We start from the raw sequence: 27,674 nt of genomic DNA, 5'->3' as shown, positions 1-27,674 counted from the left end.
ACCTGACATTAGCATTTCAGAGGCTAAGAAGGTATAAAATCAGGCCAGGCACAGTAGCCTAGTAGCTAAAGTCCTTGTATGGGCGCAGGTTCTAATCCTGGCACCCCCGCTTCCCATCCAGCTCCCTGTTTGTGACCTGGGAAGGCAGTTGAGGATGGCCCAGTGCCTTTGGTCCTTGCACCCTAGTGGGAGACTCAGAAGAAGCTCCTGGCTGCAGATCGCCTCAGCTCTGACCATTGTGGTCACTTGGGGAGTGAATTGTTGGATAGAAACTCTTCATCTCTGTCTTTCTTCCTCTTCGTATATCTGACTCTCCAATAAAAACAAGTAAGTCTTTTAAAAAAAAGAAGGCATAAACTCTGGCAAGCCTCAGCCAGTACCACCTAGAGGGCAGTGTCTGCATTCCCCTCCCCTCCTTCACCAAGAGCCCTGGACCATAGGGGTAAGCAAGGGCATCATGCTTTGTTCTGTTCACGCCCTACCGTCATAATCTCCCTCTTGCAGAACCCTGGGGCAGTGAGGGTCACACTCAGCTATGCTCCTCCCTGAAATGTTTTACCCCTGCAGAACGCTGGGGCAGTGGGGGTCACTTAGTTCTGCTTCCATGGCTCTGCCCACAGCACCTCAGGAGGTTCTGATGCAGCCTTCATTTGTTTCCATGGAGACAGGGAGCTCTGCTTTTCTCCAAACCTAAGCGGACACTTTCATCAAATCCATTTCCCTGAGACAATCATGACTGCAACTCCAGCTCCTCCTGTACATCCTTGGTAAGCACTCACAGGGCCTGTGACTCTGGGACCATGTCTCAGTAAGCCCCACATGTCTCGTGTTCTGGACCCCAGTGTGCCACGTGCCCCTCCTTCATAAATATGCCTATATGCCTTACACTCTGAATGTCAAGTGGGCTGTGTCCCTCTCTAGGCCTCCTCCCCAGCCCTGCTCCAGGTTAGCCTGGCCCACTCACCCTGATGGAGGGAATAGGAATCTGGCCCCTGGGGCACAATTCCAGAAGTGTGTGTGTGTGTGTGTGTGTGTGTTTGGAGGGGGGGTGGCAGTCTCAGAGCACAAACCCCTCCCCGAGCAGAAAGCTCACATGCTTGGAGAAAGCTGGGCACCAGCCACATAGGGAAGAGCCCAGGGCTTCCTGTTCTGCACATATCAGTGAAACTCTAATGTGTTGGGCATCTGGACATGAAACAGAACCAGGGACCAGACAAGGTTAAGCCTGGGAGGCCTGAATAGTTACCACTCCTCAGAATGTCAGACTGCTTTACACCAGCTGTTACCAGCTGCAGCTGCTGCTCCCAGGCTGCTTAGGGGGTATGGCCACCCCAGATCAATAAGGCCCCAGCCTGAGGGTGCCCCACAACCCTCTGTCCTCCAGCACCCACAGGCAGCTCTGCAGGTAGAGGAGTATACACCAGCATCACCAGGGCTTGGCCTCTGCGTCCACATGTGTGACAAGAGTAAAACTGAGATGGGAGCTGCCCCACTCAACACAGGGGTGCAATTTTCTTTCACCTTTCACCCACAACTCACTGCTCAGCCCGTGCTCCTGCACAGTGCATCATGATGTATTCCCACCAAAGAAGGACACGGGGGTAGGAGTCCTGATTCCAGACCAGAGAGGGTGTGAGGTTGGGATGAAGCAGGCCCCATCAGGATGCACCATGCACACTCCAGTCCTGGCCCCAAGCCTCAACTGGGACCTCAAAGTTATGCCTTCAAGGGCTGCCTTCTGGCTTTGTCTTGGGCCTAGCATAATGGCTCAATGGCTAAATCCTTACACCTTGTAAGCACCAGTATTCCATGGTACTGGTTTATGTCCTAGCTCCTCCACTTCCCACCTAGCTCCCTGAGTAAGCAGTAGAGGACGGCCAAAGTCCTTGGCACCCTGCATCCACATGGAAGACCCAGAAGAAGCTCCTGACTTCTGGCTTTGGATCAGCTCAGCTTGGCCATGTGGCCATTTGGGAAGTGAACCAGAGGATGGAAAGATCTTCCTCACTGTCCCTCATTCTCTCTGTAAATCCAATCTGCCTTTCCAATAAAAATAAATAAATCTTAAAAAACGTGTCTTGAATATTCAAAGCTGAAACTGGGACATGGGAATGAGCATAGACAGAAGCCTCCCTTGGGAGGCAGCAACAGGAAATGCCTGTGGGCAGGCCCGCTGCAGGGAGGAGTGGTCCAGAGGCAGACGCTGGTACTGGGGCTCCCTACGGGGCAGCCTGCAGGCCCATGGCTGCCACCACCATCACTCCACATATGTCTTTCACATCTCCGAGAGGCTGGCTCCTCCCTGCTCTGTCCTGACTTCTCCACTGCTGACCACCCACCCCCTCCCAACACATATACTCTTCTCAGTACATGCCGTCTTGCACATTTTTACTGAGTATTACATTATACTCTATTCCCAGTAACACATGCAGAGTCAGCCAGTCCCAGGAGATTCATGGTAGATGACTCACAGCCCATATCTCCTCTACCAGCCTGAGGTTACCTGGGCTACCACGTACAACTGGCTCTGTTTATTCTGGTGCTCACTTCCACAGCCCCCAATTCAAACTTAATCCACAGAATTTCTGGTCTCTCAGTCCCAGACACTGCCTGAGGTCCTGGTGACTGGGCACTGTGACCTCCCCTCTGAGGCAGGCAGGCAGGCTGGTTGGAAGGCAGATGCCAAGTGCAAGGCTGTTAGTAGGCTGCCTGCAGGTCTATCATGCCGCTGATTCTTGAGTGCAACACAGTGCAGCCACAAATGCATTCTGCATCCTTGCCAGGGTTTCTCAATGCTCTGACCTGGGCACACCCCCAGGTATGGCATCAGTCCACTGTTCCCTTCAAGATAGCTTACCAGAGCTCTGTTCAATCTGGCTTTTCTCCGGCTGCAGTGCTGAGGATGACTCCTCCGTGGACCTCTGAGCACTCTGATGTTTCTATTTTATATATTTTTAGACTCATGTATTTGTTGAGTGACAAGGGGTCGGGGAGAGGCTGTGGCGATATCCTTGTGATATCCTCACCTGCCGATTCATGCCTCAGATGCTTAAAACAGTCTGGGCTGGGCCAGGCCAAGCCAATGCCAAAAGCCATGAACTCCATGAACCCAAAAACATGATCCATCTTCTACTTCTTTCCCAGGCTCATATTCACAAGAAGCTTCATGAATCGAAAGTAGAGTAGTCAGGACCCAAACCAGCACCCTAATATGAGAAATGCCAGTGTCCCCATTGATGGCTTAACTTGCTGTGCAACCATGCTGGCCCATACAATATGCTTTCTTTTTTAAGATTTGCTTGTGAAAGTCGGAGTGACAGAGAAAGCTTCATTCCACAGGTTCACATTTTTACTCCTTGCCCCAAAACACAATGGCCAGAGGTGGTCTAGGCTGAGGCTGCACCTGTTTCCCTCCACGACTCCCTAACTGGATGAGGTTTCCAGTGCATTCTTCAGAAAGGATACTGTAAACTGCTACTTAGTCGTCACAAGTCATGGCTATCTTGGTTGGGTGCATAATTCTGTATTGAAGATTCTTTTGCTTCTGGAAGTTTCAGGAACTTTCCTCCTGGTTTCCACACCTCAGTGCTGCCACGGAGACCTACCATGCCATCCTGATTCCTGAAGCTAGATGGCTGGCGAGACACATTTGGAATTCTGAATATGTAACCTTATTTGGGTCAAGGGTCTCTACATGTGGTTTTAGAAACCTGGGTTGTAACAGGAACCCTAAACCCAAGGACAGAAACCCTTGAGTGAATGAGGCAGAGGGAGCTCACATGTAGGCAAGAAGGGGCAGGCACTGCAGGCATAAGCCAGGCATCACCAGGAACCACCAGAAGCTGGACAGGAAGTAAATAGGTCTCTGAGGCCTGGGAAGGATGCAGACCCCAATGCGAGTTGCTAGGCTGTCCCAGCATGGGTGCTGAGGGGAAGGCCTGCTCCCTATTGTCAGCACAGCTGAAGAGGGCTCTTGCCAATGTAAGTGAGAACCCGTAACTCTGCAGTGTAACTCATCTCTTTAGTTGTCCATTTGACACGCCCACCTTCCTAACTGTACCAACTGCATGTGACCAGGGCACATGGCCAGATCCCATGTGGCTTTTCACCTTATTAGAACACCACTACTTTCCTTATAAAGAGTGGTGGAAGGTGGGGGACAGCTCTCAGCTTATTCAGTTCCCTCTGTCACTCTCATGTACTGGATCTCTATGGTCCACTCACGTCAGGCAGCAATCTGTGTGGAACGGCACACCCACATGTGTGGTGTGTGTTCATTCACTGATAAATAAGCTCTGTTCCTATCTGTACACAGTGCCTGTCTCCCCTTGGTTTCTATCCGCAGGAGACAAAACCTGAACTGGAAATTAACATACCCATCGCCCACGTAACTGACTTCCGTGCCTGTGTTCTGAGATTGAGGCAGGCAGGGGCCACCCTGAACACCCCATCGAGGACTCCACTCGCACTTGGCTCCCACTGCCACATACTCAGCATGGCCATTCTGCAGGGAGTCTCAGCACTTCCCAGAACCCCAAGCTCTCCCGCCCTTGTCCATCAGCTCTTCTTCCATCTGTTGTTCCCAATGCCCACCGTTCACTGTTTGCTGACAGAATCTCCATGCCGTGTGTCTAATGTCCTCACTGTCCTCCAGGAAGGCTGTGTTTGTTGTGGGCAGGATGTGTGGGTGACACCCACAACCACTCCTCGCTACACTTGGTACTGAGCACCTGCAGGCTGGTGCCAGCTGACATGGCTGTGGTTTGGGGTAGGTCTGGCCCTGGCGAATCTGCCTTTTGTTTACTCTCTGTCCTCAGCAACGAAACAGGCTCCTACAGACAGCCCTGTGGCCACAGCACCACTGACTGGAGACAGAGTGGACAAGCAGATCCTCATCCACAAGGACTTCTGATTCCCAAGAATGACAAAGGTAACAAGGACTGCAGCTCACTGCTGTATCCCCACACTTGGGGGCAGTGCCAAACATTCAGAGCTCCACAACAAATGGCTCCTGTCTCAGAACTGGATGGGGCACATAAAGATCAAAGGGCAAAGCCCAGCTTACCCAGAGAGCACTCCAAGGACCAGGTTGAGCACAAAGAAGGATCCGATGATGATGAGAGGGATGAAGTACAGCCAGTTCCAGGTAGCTCCTAAGGCATCGTTGGTCTGCAAGAAGAAGCACAGTCTCCTGAAGTCTGCCAGCCATTGGGGGAAGCCAGGCGCCTTCCTGCCACTCACACAGGGCCAAGCACAGTTTGGGGCTAGTGTCCAGGTGCAGTAGGCTTAAGCTCTGTCTGGGAGGCCAGTATTTCTGCTGCAGGGTCAGTTCAGGCCACAGCTGCTCCACTTCCCTACCAGCTCCCTGTCACTGGGCCCCTGCTCCAGCCTGGCCCAGCCCTGGCTATTGTGGCTATTTAGGGAGTAAACCAGTACACAGAAGACACTTATTTCACTCTGGGGTGTCTCTACCTGTCCATCACTCTCTCTCTCTGCCCCAGTCTGTGGGCACTGTCTGAACCATATAGACTTGGAGTCTTCTGGAATTCTCACCTCACATGTGAAACCCTTTTCCAAGACCACATAAGTGCTTTCTGACTTCACAACACTTGATGACATGGTTTAACCTTTTCACTTGAACCAGAGAAACTGTCAGGAAGACAAAGACCAAGCGTGTGAGTCACTTGTGCTTGCCACGAGTCCGCACCATCTGCAACTTGCCCAGCCTCGGTGTCACAGAAAAACAGATCTGGCCCAAGCCTGGCCTCAGCAATGCTTTGGACAGTCAGAGGACAAGTGACAGAGAAACACACAGGAATGCATGTTCTGAATTCACCCACCATAGGCCACACACATGGCCCATGGATGACGGGGACAAGGCATGTCACATGCACCAAGAGATGGCTGCTCCCACAGGCCCTCATAAGCAGGACCCTTTGAAAAGTTCTCCCACCATGCTGGGCTCTTAGCTGAGACTACCTGTACAGTTCACCCTGCCCTGCCCTGCCCTGCCCCACTTCTCCAAATGGCCTTCCTGGGCCACATTTCGCACACAGGTTTTTTTTTTTTAAACATTTATTTTTATTATTATTATTTTTTTTATTGGAAAGGCGGATATACAGAGAAGAAGATCTTCCGTCCGATGATTCACTCCCCAAGTGAGCGCAACGGCCGATGCTATGCCGATCCGAAGCCAGGAGCCTCTTCCGGGTCTCCCACGCGGGTGCAAGGTCCCAAAGCTTTGGGCTGTCCTCGACTGCTTTCCCGGGCCACAGGCAGGGAGCTGGAAGGGAAGCGGGGCTGCCGGGATAGAACCAGCGCCCATATGGGATCCCGGGCGTGCAAGGTGAGAACCTTAACCACTGCGCCGGGCCCCGCACACAGGTTTTTGACATCCCAGCCTGTCCTCACTCACTAACTCTAATTCTAGCTGAAACTCAAACAGCTGTTTGACCCTCATTCCCCGGGGATACAGGCCATCAAGCTGAACACATTCCTAAGGCTCCATTGGCAAGATTAAGACCAGGACTCCAAATCCCCACAGCACCAGCTCACCTTCTGCTCCTCCCCATTGAACTGCAGAAGCTCCGCACATCCTAGAGCTCCCTGGTCCCAGCGCCACTCATTTTCTCCCAGACCATCTCACTTCCTGCCTCTTATCCATGCACTGCTGTTACCAGAGTGGTTTCTTCTGCCCAGAGCAATGGCTAAGACAAACTTTCCTCACCAGCCTCCCTACATGGCTCAGGGAGGTGCTCAAAGCAACAGGCAAACCAAAAGTGAAAAAGGAACAACTGGGGCAGGACTAGGCCCACTGTGTGGCTCTGGTTCCAGCAAGAAAGGGGTGGTGTGGGCCACAGGTCAGAGAAGGCTGCCACTTCAACGGCAGGAACCAGAGAGGGTTCCACAATGGACCCAGGGAGAGGTCTCTTCTGTGCACACTGGGCATGGAGCTGCAGAGCTGCTGGGTGCCAACTCACAACACGTGGTTAGATGCAAGCCCTGTGAGGCCTGAGCAGGGCCGGCTCTTCGGGGGACTCCCAGGTTCCTTGGCCTTTGCTTAGCCCTGTCCATCAGGGTTCTTAGTAACAGGGAGGCTGAGCAGTGCTTGGACCAGGGCTCAGAGACCACAGTTAGGACAGACCCCAGTGACTGCAGCAAGGCAGCTGTGGGGTGCATGCTCCCACCATTTTAGGGTGCTAGGGAGAAGAGCGTGGCTTTCTGGATAGTTTGCTCAGCTGTGAGTCTGGCATTTCACAAGGGGACTAGCACACATAGCTGTTCGACTAATACATGAGCAGTCACAGTTCTGAGATGATTCTCTTGTTCAAGACAGACTGAGACAATTCATCCTATGCCCCCTTTTTTATCTGTGCAGCTCCCTCCCACCCCCATTGCTGGCCAGTCAGGAGAACACAGCAGCAAAGGGAATGTGTCAGGGAGGGCAGGGCTAAACGTGAGTTCCTCACACCGTGCTCCCGGGGCAGCTGCACGGAGTCCCCTCACACCTGTCACACACCCGTCATGTGGTTCCATGCAGCCCTCCCCACTTCCTTGCCCCACATAGCTCTGTCTATGACCCAGGAGCTTATCTCCTGGGAGGTGGGCATGCAATACCCCGTCCCAGACACTGGGGCACTGACAGAAGTCAGGGTTTCTATTTCCTTGTGTTGCCTGACTGCTAAAACCTTGGAACAGCCCAGCATGGAGGCCACCACTGCAATGCCCTGAGATGTGCACCCACGACCTCATTACAGGGCCAGCGGGGAGCCAAGGGAGCTGTGCAGCCAGGAAGGGTGGGCAGATATCCCCCACGCCCCTCCTCCTCTGCCCACCATGTCACACAACCATACCAGGGCCTGGCAGAGACTCAGCTTCCAAAGCTGCTGCTGGTCCCTGGCCCCAGAGGAAAATGCTTCCTGTGGTCTCCCTTGGGGCAGCAGATAGCTATTTCTCTGCATCAGGATCCTTAGCCAGGGCCCTGGGGTTCCTGCTGCTCCCAAGACCTCCCCCACTAGGCCCTTCCTCCACCTCCACAGCAGCTGCTCTCAGCGTTCTCATGCAGATTCCTGAGCCACACGTGCATATGTGCACATGCCATGACAGACAGCAGGGTCAGGGGCGGTGGCCCACCTGACAGGCGTGTTGGTGGCACCAACCCTGGAGTGGGAGCACATTCCTCTGGGAACCTGCCTGGCGGGGGCAGAACCCACCCACGACCTGGGTAAACAGGCACACGCGGCAATTATCACATTAATCTGCAGAGGAGGTGGGGTGGGGCACAGTAGGAGGGCATTTTAGAGACAGGGCCCAAGCTCCACCAGGCACAGCCTCACAGGGCAACTCTGACCAGGGAGGCCAGGGCATGAGTGCCCGGGGCCCCTACACAAACAGATTCTCACAGCTGCTCCCTAGGCTGGCAGCGTGGTTCCCTCCACCATGGCCTAAGGGTGCTGGGGACCCAGGGACATGGTCATGGACAGTCCTGTGCTGTGACACCAGAACATTCCAGGGTATTGCCCCAAGCATGGGCTGCACTTCCTGTTAATAACGGTTCAGGATCAGCCCCAGCATAGTGGCTGCTGCAGGTGACTTAAAACAAGTCAGGCCGCATCTCAGCAAGAGCATCTCTGTCCACATTCTGTTGGCCCACACCCTCTCCCCCAGGTGAGAGAGCAGGGAGGGAGCAATAGGGCCCAGGTCTGAGTCAGCTGCTCTATGTCCTCCTGCTCCAGGCACGAACTCACCTCCCATGGCAGCCACTTCTACCCAGACCCAGGGTGATAGCTCGGATCCTTTATCTTAGACTTTAATACGTTAATGGTCCAAATAGCAAGAGAATGAGCCTTGGCCAGGGCCTGGGCAGGTGTCACAGGGGGACCCGCAGGAATGAAGTGCAGACACCTGTGCTCATGTCCTGATCACCCTAGGGCCTCCCTCATGAGCCTTCCCAGGCAGGCACCAGTGTCCCTTCCTCCTGCCAATGCACCCTCAGGGTACATCCTGTCAGCGCGCTCCTGGTGATACCCTAGGACTACCGTCTCCTCCACCCTGCTCCCACCTGGGGCTCAGCAGTCTGTGCACAGTCAGTCCTGCTCCTTCCCCAGACCTGTGTCACGCCTGTGCTGTGTGGTCACAGATCAACTCCCCTGGTCATCACCACTGACCTGCCACGCCCCAGCATCTGCCTCCAGGTGCAACTAAAGTTAGAGGAGCAGCTGCAACTAAAGCTAGAGGACAATTTCACCCTTTCTGCACTGAGTTTCCCTGATCCCCAAGTCTTACAGACTCTAAGACGCCATCCCAGGAGTCCAAGCCCAGGTCAGGCCAAGGATTCTGAATAAGGGTTCTGTGTAGTCCCCTGAGCACCCCACCTATACATTCACAATTAGGCTCCCTCAGAGGCATTCACAGAGGACATGTCATCCTAAGACATGTCATCTACCATCTGCTATCAGACTGACCTGAGCCAGGACAATCAGAAACACCCTGACATACACACAACCTGATGTGCAGGAAACCAGTGTGGGCAGCACCTAGACCTCAGGTGTGCCTAGTAAGAGGCACTATATGACTGCCCACTCCATTAGTTCCTAGATAAATACCTCCCCACTGGGCCACAACTCCCCACTGGGCCACGCCTCCTCACTGGGCCATGCCTCCCCACTGGGCCATGCCTCCCCACTGGGCCATGCCTCCCCAAAGAGCCACACCTCCCCATGGGCCACACCTCCCCTTGGGCGATGCCTGCCCACTGGGCCATGCCTCCCCACTGGGCCACGCCTCCCCATGGGCCACACCTCCCCAGGGGCCATGCCTCTCACTGGGCCAAACCTCCCCACGAGCCATCCCTCCCTTGCAGAAGGTGTGTTTCAAACATCAGTCTTACTGCCATCATCTGGGGACAGCAGGTGCTCTCCAGATATGACCACACGGGCTGCTTCTCTTGAGCCAGAATCTAATCAATCCACATGAGTCTGGGAAAAAAGGTTCATCATGGACCACGGCCCAACAACACCATTGTGCATGTGACAGCACAGCCAACACAGCATGTCAGGATGTGGATCACACAGGGGCTGCTGTGATTATCACCTCTGAACAGCAAGCCAAGCCCACATCCGAAAAGTTCTATCTGCTGCCTCGTCCTCTAGACACCTGTGGGGCTGATCTCTCAAGATGAGTGGGGATCAAGGCAACCCATGGGCCTTTGACAGCATCAGAATAGGGGCTGGTGGCTGCCTGCCTTCCCTGCACCATTCCTGCCGGTTCCTCAGGGACACACTCCCTGGGCCCCAGCAGAAAACTGTCAGAGCACAGCTTGGGTTCACCAACAAGGCAGGAAACTCAAGAATTCAAGGCCTACAGTACATGGTCCAAAGAAAAGGAATTTGGCAGGAAGACAGGGCCTCAAGGCTTCGGTACTCTTAAAGGTCTCATGGCAAGTCTTCCCGGGGCAGGTTCCTCTCAGCCATGAGCTCCCATGCCAGGCCAAATGTGGCAGCCTGCAGCCTAGCAACAGCCAGGGTACCGGTCTGTCACCACAGGGTTCACGTAGAGGCTACAGCACTGCCCCACCTCGCCCTGCCCCCAGACACACAGACACTTGTTGTCAGGCTTCCCCTGGGTTCATCACAGCCACATCCAGTAGCCCCTCCTTCCTGATCCCCTAGACCTGCCCTGGGCCCAGCCTTCTCTTTGCCCAGCCCACATCTTTCCAGTCCCTCCTCTGCCCATCCCCTATCTGCCAGGCACACCTATCTGCCCAGTCTCTGTTTGCCCATCCCCCTTATCTACCCAGCCCATTGTCTTCCCAGCCTCCTGTATGCCCAGCAGCCCCTGTCTGCCTATCCCTTCCTCTGCCCAGTCCCTGTCTGCCTAGCCCCTTCTGCCCAGCTTCTGCCCACCAAACTCAACTGTTTCTCCAGATACATCTTCTCCTAAACCTTTCTCTTTCTCACACTGCTGACACAGACACTGTACCCACAAACCCCAGGTGGGGAAGGAGGCTCCAAGGATGAGCACAGTCCTTCAAGGGTCACTCTGTCTCTTCTTGTTTGTCCTGTCTCAGGCCTCAGAGAATACCACCAACCTTCTGCTGAGGCATACACACCCTGGCACTTAGCAACATGTGGAAGGAAGGGCCCTGAGGAGGGGCAGAGCATCATGCAGCTGCTGAGCACTCGTGGCAAGTGGAGAAGAAAGGCAGGTAAAGGAATGTGGAGGGATAGAGAGACTGGCCTCAGCTTGTCCCTGCCCCTCTCCTTACCCTACACATGTTGGCGGTTCCTGACTATGGGTGGTATTCATTTTTACACTCTATCCCATCACAATCCAGAGGCTGGTCCTGGCACTCATCATTCTGATCATGGCCCATACAGTACCAACTGGATTCAGTCCCCACCATGGTGGGTGAGGGGCCTAGGCTTCCCCCACAGCTCTGATGTCCACCATGAACCACTGTCCTTTTACCCAGCCCCTCCTCTCCCACCACATTCAACCCATGAGGAGTCCATCAGCTTCTGCCCTAGCCATCGCCCAGCACCTCCCTGCCCACTCCAGGTTCTAGCTCCCCTTAGGCTCCACCATGGCTGCATTTCCCCACAATATGCAAAGCAGGTCAGACCCCAGCACTGAAACAGCTTGCTGCCCTGGTCCTCTAGGTCCTGCTGCTGCCCTGCCAGGGCTACCCAGACCACCCTCTTTGAGCATTGCAGCCTCCTGAACCCAGCAGCCACCACTGTGGGCTGCAGCCCTTGGTCCTCATCTGAAAGGCCCTCACAGTCTCCCCAGCATCATGCAGGTTCTGCTCAGGCTCCAGACATCCCACCTGGATCCCACATCCTCCCTGTTGCTGGCATCCTGAGCCCCAGACTCCACTTTGTCTTCCTCAACATGTAGCCACATCATTCCCAGCTTCCAGCCAGGGCCCATACTTCACAGGGGCTCAACAAGCATTTAGTGATTGAAGAGCATGGCAATTGGAAAATTCCAGTGAATAAGCTCTATTTGATATGGGCTTTGTGTCCTCAGCAAGTGCCACAGTCTCCTGCTGAGGCTGGTCCCACACCACCCATTAACTCACAGCTCCGTCCACCCAGTAAATCACCAGGCTTCTACCATGGGTCTCCCCACACTAGACACTATGAATTGCAGAGGGCATGGAGTTTACCCTGCAGCAAACATGGCACAAACTGACAGACAAATGCACACACAATAAAGGGTAGTGAGCTGTGCAGGGAGGCAGTACATGACCAGAAGACACTAGGGCACTCGAAGGAACTAACTGGTGAGTGTCAAGGGCTTGGGGAGGTAAAGAATGAGAAGGAGTAGTCACAGCTGGGACTAGTGAGAGCAGGAAGACAAGTGAGGCAGGGGCAAGACACCAAAGGGAAGAGCAGGCTGGGGAAAGGTCAGCAAGCCCAGATAGTCAAAGTGAAAAGCCACAGAAAACAGGAAGAGGAACACAGGCTCCTCGGGACAATGCCCATGTTGGTGCCCGTGTCCAGTCATGTCAGACAAAAGCAGCCCAGGGTCCTCACATGCTGAGACTATCCCACCTGGGGCCACACAATGAATGTGCAAGGCCCTCTGTCACTCTGTCAACCATGTCCCCTGTCCTGTGGCCACCTCTTGGCACAGGATACAAACTTCACAGGCTCCAAGCTCTGTGGGCTGTGCCAGGTCCCCAGGGGCTTCTCTAGAGATGGCCCCCAGCACTCTGGCCGTGAGTCTCCAAGGGTTGATGCCAGGTCGCAGCCTGATGGAGCAGACGGCTTCCTAGGGGAACACAGGCTCAGCACAGGTGTCCAAATGCACCATGTGCACAAGTCAGATCTGCCCAGTCCCTCACCTTCCCTGCCCCTTCTGTCACCTCTGTCACTGCTGGTACAGAAGTGACACAGGAGGCTGGGTTGGCTGGGACCAACAGGATCCAGGGACAAGCTTGGAGAGGGCAGCTCACCTCCACCTGGACATGTCTCTGAGCCTTCAGTGGGAGTTAGGGACCACACGGTAAGTGCCGACAGCTAGGGCGCTCACCCTAGCACCACCTACATGACAAAGGTGCAGATGTACTGAGAAAGGCACAGACACACGAGGGGAGGGCCAGCCTGTGTTGCTGAGTGCCAAACAGCAAAGCCCTGGGAACGAACCACACTGAGAATGGGGTTCCCTTCTTGCTCCCAACAACCGAGCCTGATGGGGGTAGAAGCACATCAGTGCGCTGGGGGCGATTTCCTGACGAGACCAGTCATCAACACAGGGAAGACAGGCTGGCTCTGAGCATGACAGGAGAGGTGACAAAGGCCCTGGGGGGGAGGGAAGACCAATAAAACTGGAATCCACCGCCCCACTCTAAACGCCACTGTGCCACAACATCTGCCCCTCATAAGCATTCTCAGTCACTGTGACGATTGCGGTGCAAGCCAGGCACTAACCATTGCTCCAAGCAGACAGAGCCAGGAAGTGTGTCTGAGGCCTGAACACATGACAGGAGCAGGTGGGATGAGAGGCAAAGCTGGCCTCACACCCAGCTTGTGAGTGTCCTGCACACCTGCCACAGCCCAGGACCTGGGGAACGAACGAGGTCTGACAGGTTTTGCATGATGGTACCCTGGGCAAAGGCGACCCTGTCTATGCCTCATGGGTAGACCCAGAGGCTGTGGACAAATTCGTGTCCTTATGGTGAGCAGTCTTCTCCACGTGGCCCATTAACATGTTACGTAACCTCTCATACAGGGACATCTCTATTAGCAAGGCTGTATTTTTAGCATTCACAGACCACAGAAATTTCACAACATGAGAACAAGAGAACGTGGACTTATAAAGAGGCTGTTAACTTTTTATCTCATAAGGAAAGGACATTAACATTTTAAATTTATAAATTCAATTTCCAGTGGAAAAATTTAGTTTCTTGAGAAGCTTCATTGCCATCTGACTTGCCAGACTGGCTCAGACTCTCAGAGGGGCTGCCCAGCCCTCGTGAATACTGTCAGGGGCGAGAGCCCAGGTGTCTGAGTCGACTGTAGACAGAGGTCCCAAGCTTGGGAGATTCTGAAAGGGCTGTGACATCAGTACTTCAGCAATTACCCAGAGGTTATGCAAGTTAGCAAAAGCTGCAGCAAATACTCAAATGCACTAAGGAGCCGGAAATGCACCAAATATGGCTATGTTTTTCAGTATGCACAGAATCCAACTGAGGGAGCTTTGGAGCGAGAACACAGGGTGTGGAAAGCAATCAAGACCCAGGAAAAATGCTAGGAGAGCAGACAGGATGGAGAGATTGTACAAGCCAGCAAGAACCCTCCAAAACAGGACCCAAAGAGTGAGGTACAAGTCTGGATTTCCAAAAGATAGTTCACACTGAAAGAAGTCTGCAATCCTGAAGCACACTTTTAAATGACAAGAACACAGTAAAACAAGGGTTCTGTGAGATAATGTAAGGGTGATGAGGGCTCACAGCCTCGCTGTGTGTGTGTGTGTGCTTACATGTGAGGGTGATGAGGGCTCACAGCCTCGCTGTGTGTGTGTGCTCACACGTGAGGGTGATGAGGGCTCACAGCCTCGCCGTGTGTGTGTGTGCTCACATGTGAGGGTGATGAGGGCTCACAGCCTCACTGTGTGTGTGTGTGTGCTCACATGTGAGGGTGATGTGAGCTCACAGCCTCGCCGTGTGTGTGCTCACACGTGAGGGTGATGAGGGCTCACAGCCTCGCCGTGTGTGTGTGTGCTCACACGTGAGGGTGATGTGAGCTCACAGCCTCGCCGTGTGTGTGCTCACACGTGAGGGTGATGAGGGCTCACAGCCTCACTGTGTGTGTGCTCACACGTGAGGGTGATGAGGGCTCACAGCCTCGCCGTGTGTGTGTGCTTACACGTGAGGGTGATGTGGGCTCACAGCCTCGCCGTGTGTGTGTGTGCTCACACATGAGGGTGATGTGGGCTCACAACCTCACTGTGTGTGTGTGTGCTTACACGTGAGGGTGATGTGGGCTCACAGCCTCGCTGTGTGTGTGTGTGCTCACACGTGAGGGTGATGTGGGCTCACAGCCTCGCTGTGTGTGTGTGTGCTCACACGTGAGGGTGATGTGGGCTCACAACCTCACTGTGTGTGTGTGTGCTCACACGTGAGGGTGATGTGGGCTCACAACCTCACTCTGTGTGTGTGTGCTTACACGTGAGGGTGATGTGGGCTCACAGCCTCGCTGTGTGTGTGTGTGCTCACACGTGAGGGTGATGTGGGCTCACAACCTCACTGTGTGTGTGCTCACACGTGAGGGTGATGAGGGCTCACAGCCTCGCTATGTGTGTGTGTGTGTGAGGGCTCACAGCTTTCTTCTGTGGCTTTATGTACCATAAGAACCTTGTGATAGGACAACATGACTACCCATGCCATTGGGTTGCTGACAATATTGACACAGCAGTTTATCCACCTATTTATTAAAAAGTGGCCCCACTGTGTACTCCTGACCCTTACAGTGGCATGAAATTTCATTAACAAGTGGAAAGTGTAAGGTCCAGTCACAGAAGGTACAAGCATTTTAAGGATTTGGTAACTCAGGGCATTCAGAAGAGAAAGGGAATCAGATAAAGACATCTTCCCATGAGCGATGCCCCAGCATCACAGGTGACACCAGCCTTTCCCTCACTTTTTCAAGGCCCTATGTACCTGGGATTGCCCAGGCCAGTTATCTTGATTGGCATTTCAGGCCCAGGGCTGTAGCCAAGGAGACTAGGTGCAACCTTAAAATACTCTGAAATTTTACAGAATCCTCCACCAACACTGAAGTAAGTACATTCCTTCTTCCCACTGGTCTTTGTGTTCTCCTGTACCAGTTATGGGAAGAAGCTACTTACGGGAGCAAGGCAGGAAAACATGACTCAGCAGTAATGACAGTCAGTCAGTATCCACAGTACTAAGCACACAGCACCCACAGCATGAACCACAAAGTGTCAGCCACACATTGTCAACCACAGCATCAACCACACAGTGTCAACCATACAGTGCCAATCACAGCATCAACCACAGCGTCAACCACAGTGTCAATCACAGCATGAACCACACAGCATCAACCACACATTGTCAACCACAGCACGAACCACACAGAATTCACAGTATCAATCACACAGTACCCACAGCATCATCCATAGTGTCAACCAATGTCAACCACACAGCTTCAACGGTACTGACCACACAACACCTACAGCATCAACCACACAGATCCTACAGTGTCAACCACACAGCATCCATAACTCTCAGCACCTATGTCACCCACAACATCTACTGCACCCAAGACACCTATATCATCTACAGCACCACATCATCTATAATATGTACGGCACCTCCTGCCCACTGTCAGCATTCCCACTGTCCAGCATTCACTCACTGAGTCCCTCCAGAGACGCCTACGCCTGAGGTGCAACACCTCAATCATTGCCCTCACAGCAGAGGACTGGTCACTAGGGTGGAATGAACTGCCAAGGGCCTCGCTCCAGCAGCACCTGGGCACACCATACGGCTTAGGTGCATACAGACTGGCTTACCCTGGAATACGATCACATTCACAACCTCACACTCTGCAGCTGTTAGAGGACAGAATGGAAGCTAGGGTTGGAGAACACCAAGCAGCTCTGGCACCCAGTTTGACCTCTGCAGGGCAAGAGAAGTGGTATCTAAGAGGGAGATGCTGAGTGGGCATGTGTCAGGGAAATGTGAGGTCCTCACAGACCTGCTGCCCAGGGCAAGGTGCAGGGTCTGCACCTCAAATCCCTGGCAGTCCTTGTCACTGCACTGTGACAACTTCCCCAATGATCAGTGAAAGCCACACTCCCCAGCCAGACATCGTATCAGTTTCTTATTCTGAGTCAATGATTCTGCCTCTCCATGAGGTAGGTAACCCACTCTCTCTTGTGGACAATGGGAGTCCAAGGAGTGGATGTTGTGAGGAGGTATTGAGGGACTCCTTTCAAAAGAGCTTTGGGGGATGTAATACAGTTGCACACATCACTGTGTAACTGGTAAGGCTATTGCCTGAGACACCAGCATCCCATATGAGTGCCAATTCATGTTGCAGCTGCTCCACTTCCAATCCAGCTCCCAGCTAGTGGCCTAGGGAAAGCAATGGATGATGGCCGAGGTGTTGGGCCCCTGTACCTACATGAGATACCCTGACTAAGCTCCTAGCTCCTAGCTCTGGCTTGGCTCACTGCTGACTGCTGTAGCCATCTTGGGAGTGAGCCAGTAGATGGAAGATCTCTGTCTCCTAACCTTGATTTTCAAATAAATCCCTTTAACATTTTTTTTAAAGATTTACTTATTATTTTTATTGGAAAGGCAGATCAGATTTACAGAGAGTAGGAGAGACAGAGAGAAAGATCTTCTATCCATTGGTTGACTCCCCAAGTGGTCGCAACAGCTGGAGCTGAGCAGATCTGAAGCCAAGCACAGGATCCTAGGCTTAGGGCCATCCTCCACTGCTTTTCCAGGCCACAAGCAGGGAGCTGAGTGGGGAATAGAGCAGATGGGACATGAACCAATGCCCATATGAGATCCTGGCACTTATGAGGTAAGGATGTAGCTGTTGAGCCATCACACCATGCCCTAAATAAATCCTTAAAAAAAGAACTTCTCATTTATATCACAGGATCTAGGTTTGGGTTCTGATTTTGCTTCCAATCCAGCTTCCTGCTCATGCAGCCTCTGGGAGGCAACAGATGATAGCTAAAGGACTCAGGTTCTTGCTATCCACACAGACAACTTGGTTGCAATCCCAGCCCTGGCTGATGCATGTCCTTGAGAAAGGAGCCACCTGACAGAAACATTCCCTATCTCTCTCAGATGGCTCAAATTACCTTAAAAGAGAATGAGCGAGCTCAAGCGTGTGAGCCAGGGAGTTCCCATGGGTGTAAGGTGGAACCACCCAGATCTGCACCTGGGGAAAGAACTGGGAATAATCCAGGCCAGGGCAACCTGGAGCCAGGTGCAATCAGGTGTTGGTGACCTGGGGGTACAGGCATACATAAGCAGGCAAACACACACACACACACACACACACACACACACACACACACACACACACACACACACACACACACACAATGCACATGCTACATATCCCTGCTGTTCCTACTGGGCTGGACTCAGTTATCAGAACAGAAATCAACCCTTCTCTTGGACAAGCAGATTTCTCAAGCTACTTCACAGATTCAAGTATGTCATGGGAGAGGGGCTGAAAAGTGCTGCCCAAATCTCTTAGCAGGCACCTTACCTGGGCACAACCGTTCATTTGATGGTGCTTGGCCAGTGATAACACAGCCTGCACCTACTTTAGCCAGATACAAGTGCAGGCTCATCCTGGGGCAGCATCACAGGAATCCACTTGGGCCCAGGAACATGGGGACGTCCCTGAGAACAACATCACAGGAACTCATGCGGGCCAAGGAACGTGGGTACATCCCAGAGAAGAGCATCACAGGAACCCACACGGGTCCAGGAACATGGGGATGTCCCAGAGAACACCATCCCACACAGGCCCAGGAATCTGGGGATGTCCCAGTCAGCACCAACATAGGAGCCTACACGGGCCCAGGAACGTGGGGACGTCCCTGAGAACAGCATCACAGGAGTCCACACTGGCCCAGGAACATGCAGATGTCCCAGCAGCACCATAAGGAGCTCAAATGAGTCCCGGGGTCCACCTGCAGCCAAGTACCTTCCCCTCCATGGTCTCCTGGAGATCCACTCATATCTTCCCTCACCCTTGCCTGATGACCTCACTTCCTGCCAGCCTCCTGGCCACACCTTACCCCTGTGCTCTTCACCCCAGGGACCAGTGCCTCCAGACACATTTCTCCTACCTGCCTCATTGTCCCCTTCCCATCAAAACCCTCCACAGCCCAGACACATGGCTGCTAATATGAGCACCAGCATGTAATGAGGTGCTAGTGACCTTGCAGCCTGCTCCTGCCTCCCACTGCTGCTCAGCTGGGGCAGATGCAAACACCAGGATCCCTGGGCCACACGGAGCCCAGCTCCCTCCTCACACTCACTGGCTGCCATTCTGCTGCAGAGTGTCTCAGTCCTGCCCTGCCTTGGGGAGAACATGAGAACATGCATCACACAGCCCCAGCTCTGCAGGCACTGCCACCTGGGCCCAGCTCACTTCCTAGCCCACGGTGTGCACTCTGTGCCCTACCCACTGGGAGTTATATGGAGGGTGCAAAAGAATGGGCAGGCAGAATTATTTGTCCAAACTGGGCCATTCAATGGGAGAGAGAGATGGCCACCATGAGGCCTGTGAGGGCTCGGTCCTCAGAAGCACCTGCATTTCTCCCATCTCACTCTGGACCTTGCTTCCAGGAGTTCGGGAAGCCCTCAGGATTGCCCTGTGCAGTTTTTGTCCTAAACAGCCTTGTCCACACACCTGCCAGACCTTCCTGCTGGGAATGTGCAGAAGTGCAGCTCAGTGGCCATCAGATGACCTGAGCCAAGTGGGTCCCAACACAGTGACCATAGGATCACAAGGAGGGCTGGTGGACATTTCCAGCCCTCACCCTTTCAGCTGACATCAAGTGAACCAACACACCCAGACATCATGGATGGTAACTGGGCTGGGCCCCTTCTCTGGCTGGTACAGGCAGCCCCTCCTTTGCCCCATTCAGATGGGCCCAGTACAGGTCTGAGAGGCACAATTGAGGGTGCTCAGGGGGCACCATTCCTTGTGACACATACACACACACACACACAACCCGACTGGCCCCTCACGTTGTACAGCACGGTGGTCCAGCCCTCCATGGTGATGCACTGGAAAACGGTGAGCACCGCAAAGAGGATGTTGTCGAACTGTGTGATTCCGTCGTTGGGGCCGATCCAGTCCTTGCACTCGTAACCAGCCGGGCAGCCCTGCACGCCACATGGGTGAGGGGGGTCGAATCCTTCCAGAACACCTGCAGGCACATGTGGAAGGGGCACAATCTCCCTACTGGACGTGACCCAGGGACCACACAGTCTCCCTGATGGACGTGACCCAGTGACCACATACAGTCTCCCTGATGGACATGACCCATGTGACCATACAGTCTCCCTGAAGGACATGACTTAGGTGACCACATACAGTCTCCCTGAAGGATGTGACCCATGTGACCACACAGTCTCCCTGATGGACGTGACCCAGTGACCACACACAGATTCCCTGAAGGACGTGACCCATGTGACCACACAGTCTCCCTGATGGACGTGACCCAGTGACCACACACAGTCTCCCTGATGATGGACATGACCCATGTGACCATACAGTCTCCCTGAAGGACATGACTTAGGTGACCACACACAGTCTCCCTGATGCATGTGACCTGGTGACCACACACAGTCTCCCTGAAGGACATGACTTAAATGACCACGCACAGTCTCCCTGATCACATGACCCGGTGACCACACAGTCTCCCTGATGGACATGACTCGGTGACCACACACAGTCTCCCTGATGCACGTGACCTGGTGATCACACAGTCTCCCTGATGGACATGACCCGGTGACCATATATAGTCTCCCTGAAGGACATGACCCGGTGACCATATACAGTCTCCCTGAAGGACATGACTCAGAGAGCACATACAGTATCCCCGATGGACATGACCCAGGTGACCACATATAGTCTCCCTGATGCACGTGACTTGGTGATCACACAGTCTCCCTGATGGACGTGACCCAGTGACTACACACAGTCTCGCTGATGGATATGACCCAGGTGACCAACACAGTCTCCCTGATGGACATGACCCAGTGACCACACACAGTCTCCCTGAAGGATGTGACCCATGTGACCACACAGTCTCCCTGATGGACGTGACCCAGTGACCACACAATCTCCCTGATGGACGTGACCCATGTGACCACACAGTCTCCCTGATGGACGTGACCCAGTGACCACACACAGATTCCCTGAAGGACGTGACCCATGTGACCACACAGTCTCCCTGATGGACGTGACCCAGTGACCACACACAGTCTCCCTGATGATGGACATGACCCATGTGACCATACAGTCTCCCTGAAGGACATGACTTAGGTGACCACACACAGTCTCCCTGATGCATGTGACCTGGTGACCACACACAGTCTCCCTGAAGGACATGACTTAAATGACCACACACAGTCTCCCTGATCACATGACCCGGTGACCACACAGTCTCCCTGATGGACATGACTCGGTGACCACACACAGTCTCCCTGATGCACGTGACCTGGTGGTCACACAGTCTCCCTGAAGGACATGACCCGGTGACCATATATAGTCTCCCTGAAGGACATGACCCGGTGACCATATACAGTCTCCCTGAAGGACATGACTCAGAGAGCACATACAGTATCCCCGATGGACATGACCCAGGTGACCACATATAGTCTCCCTGATGCACGTGACTTGGTGATCACACAGTCTCCCTGATGGACGTGACCCAGTGACTACACACAGTCTCGCTGATGGATATGACCCAGGTGACCAACACAGTCTCCCTGATGGACATGACCCAGTGACCACACACAGTCTCCCTGAAGGATGTGACCCATGTGACCACACAGTCTCCCTGATGGACGTGACCCAGTGACCACACAATCTCCCTGATGGACGTGACCCATGTGACCACACAGTCTCCCTGATGGACGTGACCCAGTGACCACACAGTCTCCCTGATGGATGTGACTCAAGTGACCACACAGTCTCCCTGATGGATGTGACCCAAGTGACCACACACAGTCTCCCTGAAGGACGTGACCCATGTGACTACACACAGTCTCCCTGAAGGATGTGACCCAGGTGACCACATACAGTCTCCCTGATACACGTGACCTGGTGATCACACAGTCTCCTGATGGACATGACCCAAGTGACCACACAGTCTCCCTGATGGATGTGACCCAAGTGACCACACAGTCTCCCTGATGGACATGACCCAGTGACCACACAGTCTCCCTGATGGACATGACCCAGGTGACCACACACAGTCTCCCTGATGATGGACATGACCCATGTGACCACACAGTCTCCCTGAAGGACATGATCCAGGTGACCACACATTCTCCGTGATACATGTGACCCGGTGACCACACAGTCTCCCTGATGGACGTGACTCACAGACCACATACAGTCTCCCTGATGGACGCGACCCAAGTGACCACACAGTCTCCCTGATGGACGTGACCCAGGTGACCACACAGTCTCTTGATGATGGACATGACCCATGTGACCACACAGTCTCCCTGAAGGACATGATCCAGGTGACCACACAGTCTCCCTGATACACGTGACCTGGTGATCACACAGTCTCCCTGATGCACGTGACCCAGGTGACCACACACAGTCTCCCTGAAGGACATGACTCAGAGACCACATACAGTCTCCCTGATGGACATGACTCAGGGACCACAAAAAGTCTTCCTGATGGATGTGACTCAGCGACCAGAAAAAGTCTTCCTGATGGACGTTACTCAGGTGACCACAGATAGTCTTCCTGATGGAGACAACGAGTGACTACAACCTTGCTGTGGGAGCAGCCCTACCATGCCTCCCTGATACTCCTGCTGCCCTGATTCTCCCCATAGTTTCCAGTGTCTTGTGAGATGCAGTAACCCTGGCATGGCCACATGCCTCCCATACCCTTCTGCAGCCCCTCCCTCCACAGTCCTTGGGAACAGCCTCAGTGGCAGCCAGAATCTGATTTTGTAATTTCAGATTCTTGGAGAATCTCAGCTTTCCCTGGGCTAAGGGGAGGTTTTTAACAGTGGTAAAGTCCTATTTTCATCACAAGTTCTTATTTTCAATTGGATAAGGTATAACTGCAGTGTGGGAGTCCTATAAACAGCATTCCCATACAACTATAGCCCAGACGCCATTCCTCATGGCACCATCCAGCCACTCCAGCAAGGGGCCCTGAAAGAGTAGGCCAGGGGGCCTGTATGCCCTGACCACCTCCAGGCCACTTTCCACAACAGACTCTGAGCATGTGGGTCACACAGGGAGCAGGCATAGAGGGAAATGTCCTGGCTTTACTGGCTGAGGGCCCTGACAGGTCCCAAGAGGCCTCCCCACCATTGAAATGCACAACTGCCAACTGAGGAGGGCCCCTGCATGGACACCCCAAAATGCCCAGAAAGGACCCATCAGGTAGGAGGAGTGGAATGGAGTGGAGAATGCCAACCTGAATTGTTTACGAAGCAGGCGCGGTGCAGCTTCCCACTGTAGAACTCCAGGCCAATAATGGCGAACATGAGGATGGCGAAGAAGAGCAGAAGGCCAATCTGCAGCAGGGGCACCATGGCCTTCATGATGGACTTCAGCACAATCTGCAGGCCTAGGGGAAGGGACAGGACATCTCAGCACCACAGGGGCACTGTGGCCTTCAGAGTGGACATGAGCATCCTCTGCAGGACTAGGGCAGCATCCATGAGACGGTGGATGGGAGCAAAGCTTGGGCTCTGGTAGGAGGTCAGTGTTCACACCAGGATGAAGCCACATCTCACACCTACTCCAGCCCCCTCATTGCCACACTCATTGTTGTCTTCTGGAGGCCTCTGCCAGATCTCAATATCTGAACTGTCCTAGAACAGTCCCTATACTTTGTCCCCACCTAGGCTTCTGAGCAGAAAACATCCCCTTTGAGCCTGACACTGTACTTCTTAGAACCCTGCCTGAAGGACACTCAGAACTTGAGTGAAGACTTAAGCAAAGAGTCATCTGGGGGCAGTTCTACTCAGAGCTGGAGAGCACTGGAAATAACCCCACTTTTTACATTGTTCAGCAACACAAATCTTCTGAATTAATATGACACTACAGGCATGTTTAAGGTCTGGAAATAACGGTTGCATGCACACAATGATTCAATGCTATGCACAGGCATTGGGAGAAACCAACAAAATCTAAGCTGACAGTGACTTCAAGGCACTGCTTTTCTCATTCTAATTATTTTACTTTGCAAGTTTCATGTGAGGATCTCCTGTCATCTTTTAGATCTGACAGGAAGGTGAGACTTGAGAGTGGAATGTTAGGCTCCATAGCTGCAAGCCATTGCCACCCCCAGCCTCCGGTCAAGCTGCATCCACAGGGCTTCATGATGCTCACTGGGGATACCGGACACCAGCTTCAAGGGCCGCAGTACACGCACAGCACGCAGCGTCCTCAGGTCCACATGAGTGTTGAAATGGGTGCCCGCCGTGGCCAGGATGCTGCAGACACAAAGAAGCATAGGTTAGCAAGGGCTGGCAACACTCTTCTGCCCCAGGAGCCAAGACTATACCAGGGTCGGCCAGGACACATGGCGACTCCAGGCGAGAACTTCAGGCGAGCAACAGTGGACCAGACAGGGCTCTATGTAGCCGCCTGGCCCTGAGTGCAGCAGCCAGTTGCACATCACCCTCAGCCAGGAACTCAACCTCCCTCCCTACCCCTTCCTAGCACACCAGATCGTCCCATTCTAGATTTCAGAATGTTCTGAAATGCCTTGTCTCTGCTCCCTTTTAGGAAATTTATTGAATTCATACAGCCAAAAAGAAACTGACCCCATCCCCACACCTAGCACCTCAACCCTGCATAACCCACCCCCACACCTAGTACCTCAGCCCTGCACAACCAAGCCCCATTCCTGACACTTCAGCCCTGTACAACCCAGCCCAGCTAAGCTGTGGTTGCAGCACAGCTCTGAGACGCAGACTGCTTTGACCAACCTCAGTTGCGTTTCCTTGTTTTCCTTTCCCACCTTCCATAACCAAACAGAAACACACACAGAAATCCAATACCCCAAGAACCCAACTGGAGTCTGGACACCAAGAACCATGCCTGGAGGGCAAGTCAGACTTCAGGTCCCAGACAAGGCAGAATGAGACAGATGTGTGTTCGAATGCCAATGCAATGCCAAGACTTGGTCCCCTCCTCAGCCACAGAACTAGGCACCAGGGCCTTGTGTTGAACAAAGATGGTGGGGTACACTGACAAAGGGTTCTGCAAGCTGCCCTGTGTCTGGCAGATGCTGTCCCTAAAGCAGGCACTAAAAATGTTGGCTTAAAGTTCATTAATTTTGACCTTCTGTGCGAGGGCCGTGTTTCTCTGCTCCTGCCTCTCATGGCCCAGTCTCAGCAGTGCTGAACCCATGAAATGAATCACCCAGAAGACCAGCTACCCACTCCCAGTGATTATGGGGACAGCCTGTCTCTCCTGAGGTTTCCACACTGCCAAGGTGATATAGCACTGAGAAAACATGGCACAACATGAGAGCAAGCTGTGAGGCAGGAGCTCTGGGACAGGTTGTGGCCCAGGGCAAAAGGCCCAGGAACAGACAGTACAAAGGTCTCCAGGGCATGAGGGGCCCCACAACTGTCCTCCATCCAGCAGAGGTCCCAGGACAGCAGGATTCCTACCCAGTCAGGCACACTTGCACTGCATTTACAAGACAGAGGCAGAGGAGCCGGGCACAACCACACACTGCACACCTCACCCTGCCTGTGGCCTCACAGGATGCAGCTTGGGACCTGGCCACAGCTGAGGACAACACTGGTGGCAGGAGGAGCATTACTTCTTGGGCAAGGGGAGACAAAACTGGAGGAAGAACAAGCGGCATGGAGAATGGGGCTGAACACTATGGCAGAAACAGAACCAAGTAAAACAGGCACCAGCACCCCCAGCACCCAGGTAAGGCAGGGCAAGAATATTCTCAACTCAGACCCCAAGAGTTATCCCCAATCCAAACTTAGAGTTAGAATGGCCCAGCATGGCCAACACATGACCCTGTGTGATCTTCCCAGACCGTGGTGAGCAACCCACCATGTTTAGCGTGCCATGTGCACAGGGAGGACAGAGCCTGCATGAACACCAGGCCAGGAGCAAAAGGGATTGGCATGCATCAAGCAGGATGAACCAGAGCCTGAAAGGGTGTAGCCAGAAGCTCCACTTGACAGAAAGCCCAGCTCAGCTCCCATGGACACCGCTCTAGAGACCTCTCCATGGTGCTCTTCCCCTGAGCTCCAACAGAAGCCCCAGCAAGGCCTCAGCAAACCCTGTGTGGCCTAAGCGCTGGCTCCTGCCCCTGTCAAGTGCAAACAAGAAAGAACCTGCACACATGGGTGTCTGAGAGAACCTGGGAACTGGCACCTCATAGACATATGGAGTCTGCCCTGTTGGGACCCAGGGAAGGCCCTGCATCCAGGCCCACAATGCTCTGCCTCTCTTGAGGGCTACAGGATATGGAATAAGTAGAGGCAGAGAATAAGGGAGACCCAAAAACAGGGATGGAGAGAGAGGTGGTGGCCAAGTGGCCATGACAAGAAATGAGACATAGTAGCAAAGAACCGTGGAAGGATCAGGGCCTGGATGGCAGCAGAATATAGGCAAAGTAGGCCCAGGTCATGGGGCTCTCCAGCACTGGCTGTGCAACACAGCCACGGTCCTCTCACTACACGAGCCCAGTTTATCCACCAGATCCACTCAGGCCACTGCAGCAGGGCCAGGTAGTCTGCAGCCGTGTGCTCTCCCAACCCCAAAATCTCCAAGCTTCCCCCATACCAGAGGGCAGGTAGCCCAGTCTTCAAACAACGCATGGGGCTGTCAGCTGCTCTCTGCTCCCAATACAAGCATTCTGACTCAAGGCAGGGTAGTAAGAAATGGGATTCCCCCCAACCCTCCCCCCATGGTGGATTCCTCCACCTTGCTGCATTGCCACAGTTCCAGTTCAGTTGGGGTTCTTTCATTGCAAGCATATACCAAGCATAGAGTCCAGCATCTTATTGTCCAGATAAGTTCAACGGCTTCTTGTGGAGACCATCTCTGGTCTGAAGGTAGAGCCAGCAGAGTGTCATCCCGACCAATCAAAAGCCCCAACATAACATCAGCAACAATCCACAACATTATGCAATTAGTGGACAATCCCAGTGCCTACAACTGTGTCACATAATGCAATGTAATAAAAAAAAAAGTGATGAAATGGTCCCCTCCCCCCATAAAAAGAAATATGTAAACATCTAGAAAGGAAAAAAAAAAGAAATGGGATTCCAAGAGAAATGAGAAAATGAGAATGAGGCCTGCATGCATATCTCTGTGCCTGGGGAATGCCTGGAGATTGGTTCTGGACAGACATGGAGAGATTGACAAGGCAGGAGGCAGGGCCTGCACTGCTGAAGAGGGGCAGCACACTAGGCATGCAGGGAGGGGCAAGGACATGTCCAAGCCACCCACCTTCACCCCAGAGTGGAGGCAAAAGAGAGATGCCACCTCCTAGAAATCCCTGGTCACGACAAGGGCACAGGGCATAAAACCATGACCTCAAAGGCAGGCTGTAGGTGTGCCACTGGAGATTGGTTGCCAGGGAACACCCCGTTTCTCAACAACAAAAAACAGAACAACGCAAGTGTGATGCAGGCATCCAATGCCTGCTATGAGGCATGTGAACAGGAAGCTGTGAACACACCATCCAGGCTTGCAGTGTGCTGTGTAAACAACAAGCGGTGAGCACACTCCGTCAGACCTGCCATGTGCTGTGTAAACAGGAAGCTGTGAGCTGACCCTCAGATACTGTCATGTGCTGTGTGAACAGGAAGCTATAAGCACATCCCGTCAGACCTGCCATGTGCTATGTGAACAGGAAGCTGTGAGCAAATGACCCCGCCATGTACTGTGTGAACAGGAAGCTGTGAG

General features: G+C 53.4%; 1 protein-coding gene across 3 annotated transcripts in view; it reads right to left on the bottom strand.

Moving 5' to 3' along the window:
• Positions 1–27,674, bottom strand: part of CACNA1E (calcium voltage-gated channel subunit alpha1 E) — a 167,676-nt gene that overhangs the window by 87,355 nt on the left and 52,647 nt on the right. For all 3 annotated transcript variants that reach the window (XM_040985335.1, XM_040985336.1, XM_040985338.1), the window contains exons 4-7: positions 24,114–24,217; positions 23,194–23,346; positions 19,763–19,944; positions 5,066–5,169 (exon numbers count right to left, since the gene is read on the bottom strand). In XM_040985335.1, the coding sequence (XP_040841269.1) occupies positions 5,066–5,169; positions 19,763–19,944; positions 23,194–23,346; positions 24,114–24,217 (543 nt within the window). The remainder of the gene's footprint in view (positions 1–5,065; positions 5,170–19,762; positions 19,945–23,193; positions 23,347–24,113; positions 24,218–27,674) is intronic.

Source organism: Ochotona curzoniae, unplaced genomic scaffold, assembly GCF_017591425.1.
Source record: "Ochotona curzoniae isolate NIBS_2020 unplaced genomic scaffold, NIBS_Ocur_1.0 contig_430, whole genome shotgun sequence".
NCBI classification, from domain to species: Eukaryota; Metazoa; Chordata; class Mammalia; order Lagomorpha; family Ochotonidae; genus Ochotona; species Ochotona curzoniae.
The sequence above is the reverse complement of the archived record's forward strand: the minus strand, read 5'-3'. Positions and strand labels throughout refer to the sequence as shown.